We start from the raw sequence: 15,634 nt of genomic DNA on the forward strand, positions 1-15,634 counted from the left end.
TTACACGAAAATAGCATTTAGGTTAGAGAACTCTATCTTCCTAATACTATAACCGTACCATGGCTTCTCAATCTTTATCAATACAGTGGATTCTCAATAATTCAAATGTGCCTAAATCAATCATCTAATTAGCTCAAGCTGATGCTTTTAAGACACCAAACACTGAATTTTAAGCATCCAATTTTTTTCAGCACAATGCCTAAAGTGGTCGATTTCACAATGGTTTTGTTAGAAAGATTGTACAAAATTTTTACCGAGAATTCATCAGCGCATGCACCTGCTGTTATGTAGTCTGATGTTGGAAACCATGATGAGCAAGCGCAATCGAGACTACGCGGTGGAAGAAGCCATTTACAGAAAACTAATACGAACCTCACCTGCCAGACACTAATCAGACACATTTAGTATGGAGCAGTGTCCATTTCAGTTTTCACAGCTGAAACCTTTACTACACAGATATGTGCACTTTGTCAACAAAAGCTTTAGTGGACTATGGTTACTGCTTTACGTGAAAAAATTCACAACGTTGTCATGCCATTTAGTGACCAAAGAAAAAAGTTAATTTTTCCTGACAACAGCAGTGTTTCACCACAAGACAGCACTTCAGTTTGTTTTATGCAATTTTTAATGGTAAAGTAAAATTCTTAGATCCTCATTCCTCGCAAATTAGAGCACTGAATTTATAATAAACATATATGTATGTATGTATGTATGTATGTATGTATGTATGTATGTATGTATGTATGTATGTATGTATGTATGTATGTATGTATGTATGCGTGTGTGTAGGGAGGGGGGGGGGGGGGGCGCTTTTGCTGGAGCTCGGTTAAGACGTTTGTGGATAAAAACATTTTAATGACGTTTCGGCTGCTGGACCGGGCTTCGTCAGAAAAAGCGCGAATTCTTAGCAGCGTGGCACACGCACACACACACACACACATCTTGTGGGAATGGACCTTCCATGAGGTCTGTTTTTCGGCATGTATGGTGGAGAGGTGTTCGCTACGTCCTTTAAAGCTCAGTTGCGGGCGTAAAAATATGGCAGCGCAACAGCGCAGTCGCGTGTTCTTTTTTTTATATATATATCTGGCTAGCTTTCATTAAATGCTGCAAGAACAGATCACGGAGGGGGTAAGTTAGGAAAAAAAAAAGAGTATTTAGCTTTTTCTAAACCCTCTTAGAATTCACGCAGTGCGCTTGTGCTTTAAAGAAAATTACTTTTTGTGTTATTTACCTTAACTGAATATCTAATTAGTCGAAGTTTAAAAAACTTACTGGGTTGTGTCACACGACGCCAAACAATATGTATTTGGTTTGATGTGTCTGTGGCGCGTCACGTTTATTTTGGTTAAAATTACAGGAAGCGCCCCGTCTATGTTGAGTACTGGGAGCGTGTTAGGTCATTGATGACCAAACCTTTCTAGGACCGGTTCCTGCTCCGCTGTTGTCCAAAACCTTGGTAGCTTACTCAGCACTACAGATGCAGCGCATTCGCAGTCGCGTCCTGCTTGGCCACTGCGCACAAGGTGAAAAGCTGGAAAGGGCTCTTTGCAGAGGACATTGCCTCTTGCTGGAACTAGCCAGGTTCCTTTGCGGGAAGCGCTACCAGGTAAATGGGGGAAACTTTCCAAGGGGTAGTGGTATGCATTGTGAGCCGAGGATGCCACGGGCGGAAACATGTCCCCAGAGGGCGGTCGCCTCGTCGGAGCTGGCCGTTTGGTGGCGCCGAAAAGGAGCTCTGCAAACTCTTGTCCTGCCCCTCCCCGCGGAGGCCCGACAAGGCACTCGCATTGTTTTCGACTTTCTCGGAAAGATGGCCCCGTATGTGAAGCGAACGAGGTCCCTGACGTATGCTGTTAGCGTTCCCACTTTTTCGGGAGGGTGCCCCTCGTCCCCCTTCTTTGCCAGAGGCGACAGTTCGGGCCTCTGTCGCAGCGCTGAGACCGTTTCTCAACGAGTTCGACCTTTCCGCACGGGCTTCGGCTGTGGAAAAGTGCAGGGTCATTCCTGTCGCCTTGTGAAACGCGGAGGCACCGGAGTTTTTGGTCCCCTAATTGGACCTTGGAGGAACCCGAAAGAGTCCGCCATTATGCGACCACAAAGGACGCGTCGGCGCTCTCTCTGTCAGGGGTGGCGCCCGGTCCCCCATCTGCACAGCGGAACCAGCTGAAGCTGATAAGGTTTGCGTTTTTTTTTTTTCCTGCTGTCCTCAACAACTCTCTTCTCGGGCTTCGAGTCTTCCCCCGGTAGGGCGCGGAATGGAGGGATGGCCCCACTTGCGGGCGTTTGACCTGGCCCAAGAACTGTCAGCCAGTCTTCCAAAGCCGCCTTGTTTGGAAGAAAATTACTTGCTGGCAAGAGTGCAACTTTTTGCGCTTTTCCAGTTATCTTTGGCGGCGGCTGTAACCTAATGGAGGCTAGCTCGAATAGAAAGAAGATCGATAACACCTCCGAAGCGTTCTTCCATTGTCTACTTCCTTTAGCCATTTATACCTGGTGGCACAGGCGAGGCATTTTATTTTTCTATGCTTCTGCTCGTTTAAACGCACTTTTTGTCCTTTCCTTGCCATGGACCGCCCGGGCCCGGTTTGTGCACGCGGTGGTGAGCGGTGATGCCTGTCGCATGCCCTTGGGATCGTTGGAGCTCTGACCTTCCGCTGTTTCAGCATCAAGTCGCTGACTGTTCGTAGCGGGAAAGAAAAAAAGAATGTGGCGTTTTTTGTTTTTTTTTTTTCTCGCAAAATAGACAGTACCGCTTTTATGAGCAGTTTGCCGGACAATCCGCACTTTAGCAGACTTGTAGACCTGTAACCGCAGTTGCCTTCACAGTCCGGAGGCGCCTCCATGTGCTGTGAATGCGTGTTCACGCATGAAATGTTCCAGTGCGTGCGCATGTGTCATCTTTCCATTTGGGCTCTCGTCGTTTCGCCATCGTTCCTGTCTACCATCCAAAAGCTTTTAACTCCATGCATCGCAGGGTTCGGTGACTCGCACCAGGTCTTACGGAAGCGTTGTCAAGAGCTGGAATGCGGAGAAAAATCAGGAAATATCGGGAGTTTCTGCATGCGTGCATGATCAACTTCACTCTTACATCACAGGCACCGTTCGCCTGTTGGAACCGAAACAACATGAGGCGAATGTACAGCATACATTATTCAGCTGGGAAAATTTCACGTTGTGACTCTTGTGTTGTAGTTGTGCCCTGTTCCAATAATAATAGTATTGAAAAAAAAAAAAACGTGCTAAAACATTTTTTTTTTTCACTTCTTCAATACAGAGCTGCTGCCTACGTGGCTAGAGTAACTGCAGTGCACTTTTTTTTTTTTTTAACAATGCAATGTTCGTTTTGTGAAATCACAGCTGTATAGAAAGACTGAAGGGAAAAGGGGGAGGGCTAATGCGCGTGGATGCGTAGTGTTAGAATAATTGGTAATCAATCCTTCCCTTCATAATTATCGTGAAGATTCACATGAGGTGCCACCGGAGAGGCAGAGTTTCTGCGCAAGGAGCACGACAGTTACGATATGCAATATGGGAGTCTGAATTTCTAGCTCCGTTAGCGTAGGAGGGCTGTTCAGAGACAAGCGAGAGAACCCCCCGTGCACATTGTTTCACTTCACATGAGGTCTGACTTCCGGCTGAAGCTAACGCCCGAGGGCGTGAAACGGAACCTGTTCGAGGCCGCCAGCCTAATCTTGAGCTGCTCTCCGTTTCCTCGTTCCCTTCTCCGCGCTCGTCCGTCGAGACACGGAGCAAAGGTCTCTGAGCCCGATGCTCGAGGACAGGCCCTTAGTGGCCCAGCCATTTTGCCGAACACGGTCCCCCGCTCCGCCCCTGTAGCGTAAAAATGGCTGCAGCTGATTTTCGGCGGTGGCCCAGAACCAGGCAAGCTGTTCGCGGCTGGCTTGAAGAGTCAGCAGAGAAGGCCTAGGCGTATGCTGCCATTAATTGCTGTTGTCCTACTGAAAGTAAAAGAAATACGCGTAGTCATGTAAAATGTACCCTCTTTGCCAAAAGTAACAATGCTGCGTGCTCCGATTCTCAAACGTGTAGTAGAGAATTCGTGTCACTTCTGAAACTGTAAATACAGTAATCCCTCGTTATAACGAAATCGTTTTATTCGAAATATCTTCCGGTCCCGACCCAAGTGCATGCATTTTAAGCCGCATTACTCGAAGTGCACGAAGAGCTTGACCCGCTTACAGCGAAGTGGCGAGCGGAGGCGTCGCCGAGCGGCAGCGTCGCTTTTGCTCAATGCGCAGCGGTAACAGCCACTGGCGATGTGTCATGCGACGCCAACGCCTGTCGTTGCCGCTAGCGCATACCGCTCAGCACGGAGCGGGTATCTAAAAACCCAAAAACGGAGCGACAGCAACCAGCAGCAATGCTTTGGCAGTCCTCAGCCGTCGCGCGGCCTGTCAACTCCGGTCGGAATCGTATCGTTGGTATCCCCCGTGATAGAATCTGCACAAAATTGATTTTTTTCTCATGATTTGCGATGCCAGAAAAGCACGGTCTCTTGGATGCTGAAGTGGCCAAAAGACCGCGTTGGCATGGGGTGCGTTCGGTGAGCAAATTTTTACCGCTGGAAAGAGCTCTTCTGGCGCTAGCACAAAAGAAAAAAAAAAAGTCCGTCGTTAGCTTTGTTGCTCTTTTGACGGTGGAAACCGACGGATAGCTTTGCGAAAACACACGAATTCGAGCGTCGCAGGCCGCGAGGCCAGCGAAGCAGCGGCATTTGCGGCGCTACCGCGCTACCCAGCGTCATGCGCACCTCCCCCCAGCTCCCGAAGTGGACTCGCCTAAATTGACGGACAGCTTTCCGAAAACATCGGGGGCGAGGCAGCGTCAGCGGAATAAGCGGCGCTACCGCGCTACCCATGCGCTACCCAGCGTCCCGCGCTAGGGTGCCTCGATGCGCGCCAAGCGCGCGCGCATGGGGAGGCGGGAGACCGCGCGCATCAAGGCACCCTCTCCCGCGCACCTCCCCCCCACCTCCCGAAGTGGCTTCGCCTTCCCTCACCGAGATAGGCATCTGGGAAATGCGCATGCACGTCGACTGTGCGATCCGTTTGAACTGCCTGCTGCCAGTTTTGAGTGCTGTCGCTGTTCCTGCCTCCTCCTCACCTCGCGAGGCCTTCCGTGCTTCATACTTCTCGGAACTCCGGTCGCCTTTCTTCCGTCTGCAGACGCGAAGCCCGCCATTGCCACCGTCATCCCCAGCGTGCTCCGACGAGGACAGCGAGATGACCTGAAGGCATGACCACATTTTGAAGCTTCTGCCGTCTTCGCCCGCCGCTTTCGCGCCGACGGCGCATGCATTTGGATCCGTGCTGCAGGCCACGTGGTTGCGTGTTATTCGGAATGCTACGTTAGTCTTGCCTCGCGTGTGTTCTTGTGGTCTACTGTGACAAATGGCTCCGTCAGTCTCCAGGCGAAAATGTCTGACTTTGGAGCAGAAAGTTCTGCTGATAAAAGAAGTGGAAAAAGGCCGCCGGCAGAAAACTGACATCGCGAAGGAATTTGGCATACTGCCGTCAACTTTATCAACTGTGTTGAAAAATAAGGACGCTGTGCTGGATGGCTTTGAAAAGAGCTTCTCGTCAAAGAGAAAGAGGAATCGTGATTCAAAATATCCGGAAGTGGAGGGTGCACTTCTACAGTGGCTGAAGAACGCCAAGAGCGCAAATCTCCCTGTAAATGGACCTGCACTTACTGCAAAAGCCGAAGCTCTCGCCCTCCAAATGGGGCATAAGGATTTCAAATGCAGCAATGGCTGGCTCGAGCGCTTCAAAAAACGACACGGCGTGACTTCGAAGACGATCGTTGGCGAAAGCGCAGCCGTGAGCCGTGACACTGTAGACGTATGGCGCCAACATCGGCTCCAAGCTCTACTTGAAAAATATGAAGACAAAGACATCTACAACCTTGATGAGGCAGCATTTTTCTACAAAATGCTACCGAATCGCACGTTCACGACCCCTGGCACATCCTCATCCGGAGGAAAACAGAGCAAGGAGCGTGTCACTGTGCTTTTTGGTGCTAATGCAACAGGCGAGGACAAGCTTCCCTTGTTGATACTGGGAAAGGCGGAGAAACCGCGGTGCTTCCGAAATGCAACTGTTCCAAATGAATGCGTCTACAGAAGCAATAAGCGAGCTTGGATGACTGCTGCAATTTTTGAAGACTACGTGCGCCTAATGGATAGACGGTTCAGCGCAAAGAATCGGCAAGTGCTCTTCATAATTGATAATTGTCCGAGCCATGGGAAGATCGACCACCTCAAGGCGATCACTTTGGAATTTTTGCCTGCCAACACTACCGCGGTATTGCAACCGATGGATCAGGGCATCATTGAGACCACCCGGAAGCTGTACCGCAAGGCTCTTTTGCAGCGCATGCTCACAGCGTATGATGCCAGCAAGAGTTACAGCATTGATTTGCTTGGTGCGATCCATTTGCTAAACTTTTCATGGAAAGAACTTGCACCTTCGAAGATCGCCAACTGCTTTGCGCACGCCGGCTTTTCCCGTGCCGCCGTCACCGACCCTGACGATGACCAGCCTGACGATGACCAAACTTGCAGCGATTTGTACGAGGCTGTACATAAAATTGCTGGCGAAGAGGTAGACGGTGACTTCGACACATTCGCGTTGGCTGACGCGGCTGCTCCCGTGGTCGCTCCAGCGACGGACGCGGAAATAATTGACGCTGTTGGTGGCCCCGACGAGGACGAAGAGCCAGCAGACGAAGAGCCACGTGAAGTGCCAACTATGGTGCAGACACGGGAGTACCTACGCCTGCTACGAAATAAGGTTGAATGTATGGGCGGCGACCACGGCCTCGTGCAGAGCTTGTTCAAATTAGAGCAGGGGTTGCTTGCGCTCGGTAAGAACTTCAAGCAACCAAAGCTCACTGCTTTTTTTGCACATGAATAAAGTTTTGATTCACTGAAAATATTTATTTTGACTTGCTTGCAGTTTTGGTGCAATTAAAGCCCGACTGGTCAAGACTTTGTCAAGTGGTCGCGTATATCGAAATACCGCTTATAACGAATTTTTTCGCTGTCCCGCTGATTTCGTTATAACGAGGGATTACTGTATCTGAAAAGTAACGGCGCGCTCCTGTCCTCACTTAACACGTGATCCTCTGGGTATCCTTGTTCGCTTTAGAATAGAAGCGAGAAGCAAAACATGCAGCCTGGTTACTTTTGGCAAGGACGGTACGTGTGCGAAGTGCCCAAAGGCGAGAGGCTGTGACGTGCCACCGGGGCTCTCTATAATGCAAAACAGTGTCATTAACGGTACACTCAGGGGACCTTTACATTTTTACAAAAGGACGCGCGGTTTGGCGAAAAAAATCTGATCTGTCGTTTATACGGCATTCGCTTAAGTGCTCAACTTGCACGCTTGATTTTTCGGTCGCACTCGCGGTCAAGTTAAATTATCCGAGTGTTGGGTTGGGGTGAACGCCGGGCCGCATCGCCATAGCGTTAAATTTTGCCTCATAAGGCTTCGAAACAAAAGTAGATTTGTTAGGCTGCTGATACCCTTGCACCATTCTTAACACTGCCCTGTACAAGATCTTCGTGCTGCCGGTGGCTAACCAAAGATTCCGTTTTCTTTTACTTGGTATTAGATTCTTCACTCCACTCATTTTGCTTAAAGCCGGACAGCAGCGCTAGGTCTTCTACGACCTGAATGAATTAGGCGCTTTCCTGCACCATAAAATCTTTTTTTTTTGGGGGGGGGGGGGGGGGGGAAGGGGGGGGGCATTTCTGCATCGAGGAAAAAAGATCCGCGTGTCGATGGAATTGCATAAACAGGTTTGGGGTGCGACCTGATGCCAGTGAACACCTCCAGCAACGCACTCCCTCACCAGAACAGGAGTTGGCCACCCTGGTGCAGTAATTGGCCGCAAACCTCCTATGATAAGCTCCATAAAACACCGGCCCTCAGTCACCAGCGGCTGCGGAACAACTGACCACGGCGGCGGTCAGACCTGTGACGCAGCAGGGGGTGCTAAGAAAGCCTGGCTCCGCTGGACAGGCCACCATTGGAAACTGACCCTGGCAACGTTTAATGCTAGAACCCTAGCTAGTGAAGCTAGCTTAGCAGTGCTGTTAGAGGAACTAGAGGGCATGAAATGGGATGTCATAGGGCTTAGTGAGGTTAGGAGGCCGAGTGAGGCATATACTGTACTGAAGGATGGGCATGTACTGTGTTATCGAGGCTTACCAGAGAGGCGACAACTAGGAGTAGGTTTCCTTGTCAATAAGCATATAGCGGGTAATATAGATGAATTCTATAGTATTAATGAGAGGGTTGCAGGCATCGTAATTAGGTTTAATAAGCGGTATAAACTGAAGGTTGTACAGGCCTATGTACCTACATGTAGTTATGATGACCAGGCAGTTGAAAGCTTCTATGAAGATGTAGAATCGGCAATGCGAAAAGTAAAGACGCAGTATACTGTACTAATGGGCGATTTCAATGCCAAGGTAGGGAAAAAACAGGCAGGAGACAAGGCAGTAGGTGACTATGGCATTGGTTCTAGGAATAGCAGGGGGGAGTTACTAGTTGAGTTTGCAAAGCGCAATAACTTACGAATCATGAATACCTTCTTCAGCAAACGGAAGAACCGGAAATGGACATGGAAAAGTCCTAACGGAGAGACTAAAAATGAAATCGACTTCATAATGTGTTCAACCCCTGCCATTATGCAAGATGTAGAGGTAATCGGGAAAGTGCGATGCAGTGACCACAGGATGGTGAGGTCCCGAATTAGCCTAAATCTGAAGAAGGAACGCAACAGATTAGTAAGAAAGAAACCCATCAACGAATTAGCGGTGAGGGGGAGGGCAGAAGAGTTCAGGACCTCGCTACAGAATAGGTTTTCAGCTCTAACTGAGGATGGTGACATTACCCTAAAGGCAAGGAACAATAATTTCAGAGATATCATTACTGAGTGCGCGGTAGAAGTAGGCGGTAGGATAGTTAGAGAGGATACCGGCAACCTGTCTAAGGAGACGAAAGATTTGATTAAAAAACGCCAGAGTATGAAAGCTTCCAATCCAACAGACCAGATCCAATTGGCCAAGATATCAAAGCTAATCAATAAGCGCAAGGTGGCCGATATAAGGAAGTATAACATGGAGAAAATTGAGCATGCTGTAAAGAACGGGGGAAGTCTTAAAGCGGTAAAGAAGAAATTGGGCATAGGCAAAAACCAGATGTAAGCGATAAGGGACAAGGCGGGCAACGTCATCACTAATATGGAAAAGATAGTCAAAGTGGCCGAGGAATTCTATACAGATCTCTAGAGTAGCCAAAGTAGTCAGGACCGTAATGAGATTGGCGGTAGGGAAAAACAGTCGGACGTTCCACCAGTGACGTAGGACGAGGTCAAGAAAGCACTAGAAACTATGAAAAGGGGGAAATCAGCTGGAGAGGATCAGATAACTACAGATTTGCTGAAGGACGGGGGGGATATCGAGCTAGAAAAACTGGAAACCCTGTATACGCAGTACCTGGTGTCATCGATGGTACCGGAACCATGGAAGAATGCAAACATTATCCTCATTCACAAGAAAGGGGACTCTAAGGACCTTAAAAATTACAGACCAATCAGCTTACTGTCTGTTACGTATAAGGTATTTACTAAGGTAATCGCTAATAGAATCAGGACAACCTTAGATTGCAATCAAGCAAAGGATCAAGCAGGGTTTCGGAAACGGTACTCTACTATCGATCATATCCATACCATCAATCAGGTGATAGAAAAATGCTCGGAATATAGCCAGCCCTTATACATAGCATTCATTGATTACGAAAAAGCATTTGACTCAGTTGAAACCTCGGCGGTGATGCAGGCATTGCGAAATCAGGGGGTAGACGAGCCGTACGTGAAAGTGCTGGAAGATATATATAGTGGCTGCACAGCAACCATAGTTCTGCATAAAGAAAGTAACAAAATTCCCATAAAGAAGGGTGTTAGGCAAGGAGACACAATCTCCCCAGTACTATTCACAGCTTGTTTAGAGGAAGTATTCAGAGACTTGGAATGGGAGCAGTTAGGGATAAGGGTAGATGGAGAACACCTCAGTAATCTGCGATTTGCTGATGACATTGCCTTGCTAAGCAACTCGGGGGATGAACTGCAAATAATGATTGATGACCTGGACAGGAAAAGTAGAAAGGTAGGCTTGAAAATCAATATGCAGAAGACTAAGGTAATGTTCAACAGCCTCGGGAAGGAACAGCAGTTTACATTAGGTAGTGAAATACTGGAAGTAGTAGGCGAATATGTCTACTTAGGACAGGTAGTAACCGCAGATCCGGACCATGAAAAGGAAATAACAAGAAGAATACGATTGGGATGGAGCGCATTTGGCAAGCACTTGCAGATTATGACTAGCAGCTCACCGGTATCGCTCAAGGGAAAAGTATACAACAGTTGCATCTTGCCTGTACTCACCTATGGGGCTGAAACGTGGAGGCTAACCAAGAGAGTTCTACTTAAGTTGAGGACAACCCAGAGGGCTATGGAACGAAAAATGGTAGGGGTAACATTAAGAGATAGAAAGCGTGCAGAGTGGGTCAGAGAAATAACTCAAGTTACCGACATTCTAGTAGAAATTAAGAAGAAGAAATGGACATGGGCGGGACATGTAGTGCGAAGAGAGGATAACCGATGGTCGCTGAGGGTAACAAACTGGATTCCAAGGGAAGGAAAGCGTAGCAGGGGGCGGCAGAAAGTTAGGTGGGCGGATGAGATTAAGAAGTTCGCAGGGGTCAAGTGGATGCAGCTAGCACAGAACCGGGTTAAGTGGAGAAATATGGGAGAGGCCTTCGCCCTGCAGTGGGTATAATCAGGCTGATGATGATGATGACAGCAAGATCTTTTCATTTTCACTATAGTTTCATGACATTCAAGGCTTGAAAGACCTTACTATTTTGACATAGTTCTGGTACGATATCAATGCCAAGAAATGAGAATTTGTTGGAGAATTGAAGTACACAGCAAAATGCAATTGCAAGTATTTTCACTTCAAAACATGCCCAGTGTCCATTTCTTTATAAATTAAATTTGCTGAATTTTTTGTTTTTCTTTTTCTGATAAAGGGACCTTCAGATAATTCGAACTCCATTTTCCAGTCCCTTCAGGAGCTAAATAATGTGGTTCAACACCACAGGGGAACCACACCTAAATCCATCCCTTTACTGAATGAGGCCTAACGTCGAAGGCCACAACTAGGTACGATTGGCACGATAAGCGATTGTCAAAATAGCACTCAGCAAACCTGATCCACAGGTTGCTGAGTTGACCATGCAGCTCTGATGAGTGCACCAATGACGTGCGATGAAACACATGCAGCTACATCGCCGACAATAGGCAGACTACTTAGTTTCAGTTTTGCTTTTAGGAGCATCGTGCCATTCGTACCGGCTCGCGGCGATATCCTCTATCGGCTGCGCATCAGCCAGCCAACCAATCAAAATTGCATGGCATTTTAGGTGATCATTGCCAGAATTAGGCATTTTCCACGCGTCTATAACATGGTTCGTCCACTACTCCGAAAATTTGCGCCCTTCAAATGCCATTAACCCCTTCAGGCGCTGCGACCACATATGTAGACGCGACCTCAATGTCCCTATATCTTTGCACGGATTGCGAATTTCCACCTTTGAATTTGGCATCCGTAAAATTTGGACCCGCCCTGTCGAGTATGCGGTGCCATCTGTTGTTGCTTCAGCGAAATGTGTTTGTAAACGGCGAGTAAAAATGGACATCACAGCGTTTTATGGCGGGACGAATCAGCAGCTCTAACTTTTGCATGCCTATTTCTAAACCGATGCCTAACAATGTTATTTATTTATTGTAAGGGAATGTAGATGTTGCATGCCAGATTTTATTATCCTAGACATAGAAAAAGTGCTTCAGTGGACATTCAGAGTTTCGTGTCCTGGACATGGCGTCTTAATGCTGAAATTTTTAAAGGGTCTGGATGCTTCGTTATTTCGTGCAGGAACAGTACGTAATATGCTGACCTGCATGCAGGTGTCACAATCTTGAAGGGGCAAAGTATTCTCAGAGGAAAACATTTATTCTTGCTTAATAATTAGTTAGAAAATGCAGAAAATGTTGAAATGTTTTCATTCATGAGGCAGCTTTGAGGCACCATGTCCACATATGTGGACACGAATAAAACAAATATTTTTGCATTATCTTTTATATTCGAATTCTGCCTAGCCTACTGATCATGCATGGTGCAAAAAAAAATTTTTCCTTTCAGAAAATTTTATTGCTGCCTATTTGGGTAAAAATTTTACTGTAGGTTCTCTTTTCCGTCCTGACTTACTGTACAAAAGTTGGGCGCCATGCGACAATCCATTCGCGCACAACACAATATTAAAACATGCAGTTTTCAGGGCTTCAGTTGAGACAATTTCTGCGGGCAACATTGAGTTTCTGACATCGCAAACATTATACCAGTGTTACTGTCCACTTCCCTCGTGATTATGAAATTGTAAGGTTTATATTAAGCTACCTCAGACATTTTATGCAGTGCGTCATGATTTCCATACTATATTTCCACCATCCAATGCACGTACGAGTGTTTTTTGAATCACAAACATTATACCGGCATTACTGTCAACTTCCCTCGTGATTATGAAATTGTAAGGTTTATATTAAGCTACCTCAGACATTTTATGCAGTGCGTCATGATTTCCATACTATATTTCCACCATCCAATGCACGTACGAGTGTTTTTTGAGTCACAAACATTATACCGGCGTTACTGTCAACTTCCCTCGTGATTATGAAATTGTAAGGTTTATATTAAGCTCCCTCAGACATTTTATGCAGTGCGTCATGATTTCCATAGTATATTTCCACTATCCAATGCACGTACGAGCGTTTTTTGAATACCGAGTGTGACGTCACCATTTAGTCAAAAGGGACGTCGTTTCTGGCCGTGAAAGCAGTTTCGGGTTTGATTTGCTGTTGTTCCTTTTTAAAAATAGTCATAAAATTTCGAAAACATTTTTTTGTGTTGGAGTCCGGACACGCCGAGGAATGTAATTTTATCAAAAATACAAAATGATGAAAAAACTACTGGAGCTGCCCTTGAAGCGCGCTATGCGGTGAAGCACCACTTGCAAGGAAGGCTGCTTGTGAGGGCGCATGCTGCTACTGTGTCGCACCATGAAGGATATGTTACCATAAAGCATATCTCACTTAGTCTTGAATCACATGACGGTGCACTTGTGGTAACTGAAATTTCTGGTAATTCAAACAGAAGTCTCGGGTCCCACCTTAAAGTTTGAATAACAGAAGATCTGCTGTATGTGCATATAAAAATTAAGCACAGCTTTTCTTATAAGTGCTTATAGGTTCATAGACGTGACACTTAAATTTCTACACATAAGATTGCTATTAGGGATACAGTGAAACTTCACTTGAACGAACTTCAAGGGACCTTAGGACAATGTTTGTTAAAGTGAAAGTTCGCTGAACTGAAATAAGTGCGTGGAAGCTTTTTCTATTAGCACTAAGAAGCCGTTTTGCGGCAAATATTATACTCGTAATGCAGTCGTCTTTTGCAGCACTTTTGATTTAGGACTGCAGTGGTCTTGGCCTAAGTCACTGTGTGCAAAATCTCGTGAATCTTATCCGGCACAGCGGTCTGCTGGGCAGCAGAGGCATTCATTTCCTCCAACCAGATAATTCCTTCCACAGATTGCAGTTAACCAGCATGCATACGTACGCCTTTCTTAGAGCTAGGAAGCTTTATAGGGCTGAAGTTATGGCTATGGGAGGCTATGACTGTGGATTCAATTAAGCATGCAAAGCCAGCTGTGATTCCACTGGATACAAGCTTCTTTAGATAGCCAGTTAAGCTTAGAGCTAAATGACTGCCAGCTTTCGTCACGCGCTAATAAAATATGTTTCTCAAAATATTCAACAAAAAGTGCACGTTGTTCTGGTTGAAATACTCAGTATCACGTGGGAAACACAGGATGACGTTATAGTAAATGTTCGTAGAACTGAAATGAGCAACAATTGAATTTCGTTAAAATGAAAGGCGCTTGTGTAGCGTTCAATGGAACTTTGGCGGGAGAGTTTAATGAAGTTCGCACAACTGAATACTTCGTTTAAGTGACGTTCATTCAAGTGGTATTTTACTGTATTTTGTATGAAGCTAAGTAAGGCACAGCTCTAAGTAATGTTTTTTCTTATTCAGTGTTCGTGCCATTTCAAACCTTATTCTCTTTTTCCAGCCTTCCCTTTTTTTTCTTCTCTCCCTGCAACCACGGCCTGCAAGTACAGTAGAACCCCTTTATAATAAAGTCACTGGGACCAGCAAAAATCTTTGCTCTATCAGTGTCTTTACTATACTATCAGCTGTTGGTGATGACATGGTCCTGAAGAGGAAAGCTTGAGCTTCCCCTGAAGCTCTGCGCTTGTAAACTGAGGCATGCAAAAGTACATAGCTGTGATTGCGAAGTGCCGAAACCGAAAAATACCAACACAAAACTGGCTGCCTGTGGCATCGCCAAGCACAGATTTTTTTTGCCTTCCAACATTTAGACTGTTTTTTTGCTGTCTTCTCTGCGAGATATAAAAGTGTGCATGTAGTTTTGCAATAAAACTTACTGAACAACTCAGACATGTAACCATAATGCACATTACACAGCCCCCAGGATTCCTTGCATGCAATGTCGCTTGTAATTGCAAGAATGGGCTGTGGCGATATTTGTATTTCTGTTCTCGCTTTTTTCTATTTTATAAGAGCATTGCTTTTAGTATAAGGGGTGTTTTTGTGATTAGGAGCTGATGTTCTATTGATACAAGCCAGCTTTATTATTATCTTCAGTGTACCTTTAAAGCAAAAGGCATTTGTTAATATGCTAACCTGCTTGGCACTGCTTGCATCCTTCAGGTATCCTTCAGCCTTGAGCACTTCCTCGTCACAAGTGACATCTTCCGAAGATGAGGCCTGCGCTGTTCTGATGACATCCTGAAGATGAAGCATCCAGCGGTCCACCATCTGAAGAGCAAATGGGGCAAAAAAGCTAGATAATCAATGATACCCTCAGAGAACAAAAGAAAGAAGCCATCACCTGCTGGGTGGAGCTCAGCAGGAAGCCTTGCTGCAATCTGAACGCCTGGCTGTTGCTATGCTTTTTTGGTGACACGTTACGGTGCAGAAGGTCAGAAATCTGAAACACAACAACCATTAGCAGTTTGTGTCAACACAAAAGTGAACTGCAGCAACTGTACACAAGGACAGACATGATGTGCAACTACGCACCTCTCAAAGATCAAATCAAATAATGGCGCACTCGATTTAACATAACGAATGCTATTGTTCAGAAAATGTGACATATTTTAAAACTGAATAAAATGTCACAAACACACTACAAATGACATGCATGAAAAAAAAGGACGTCCAGTATGATGCCAAAATTTTCATGAAATTATTTCATTTTGAGCAACGGGAGAGTCCCAGTGGCCATTTTTTATTTCTTGGGCATTCTCTATGCACACTTTTCATTGCAAACACAATGAAAATAACAACTATGTCAAAGTATGTAAAAAAAAAAAATGCTTTGAGCTACCACACCAC

At 46.1% G+C, this 15,634-nt stretch overlaps 1 protein-coding gene across 5 annotated transcripts in view; it reads right to left on the reverse strand.

Moving 5' to 3' along the window:
- The window catches only part of LOC146205198 (F-actin-uncapping protein LRRC16A-like), a 137,177-nt gene that overhangs the window by 51,098 nt on the left and 70,445 nt on the right, over nt 1-15,634 (reverse strand). For all 5 annotated transcript variants that reach the window (XM_084589901.1, XM_084589903.1, XM_084589902.1 and 2 more), the window contains 2 exons: nt 15,129-15,227; nt 14,921-15,055 (listed from right to left, as the gene is read on the reverse strand). In XM_084589901.1, the coding sequence (XP_084446027.1) occupies nt 14,921-15,055; nt 15,129-15,227 (234 nt within the window). The remainder of the gene's footprint in view (nt 1-14,920; nt 15,056-15,128; nt 15,228-15,634) is intronic.

The sequence above is a fragment of the Amblyomma maculatum genome, chromosome 1 (genome assembly GCF_055883805.1).
Source record: "Amblyomma maculatum isolate TAMU_Amacu chromosome 1, ASM5588380v1, whole genome shotgun sequence".
NCBI lineage: Eukaryota > Metazoa > Arthropoda > Arachnida > Ixodida > Ixodidae > Amblyomma > Amblyomma maculatum.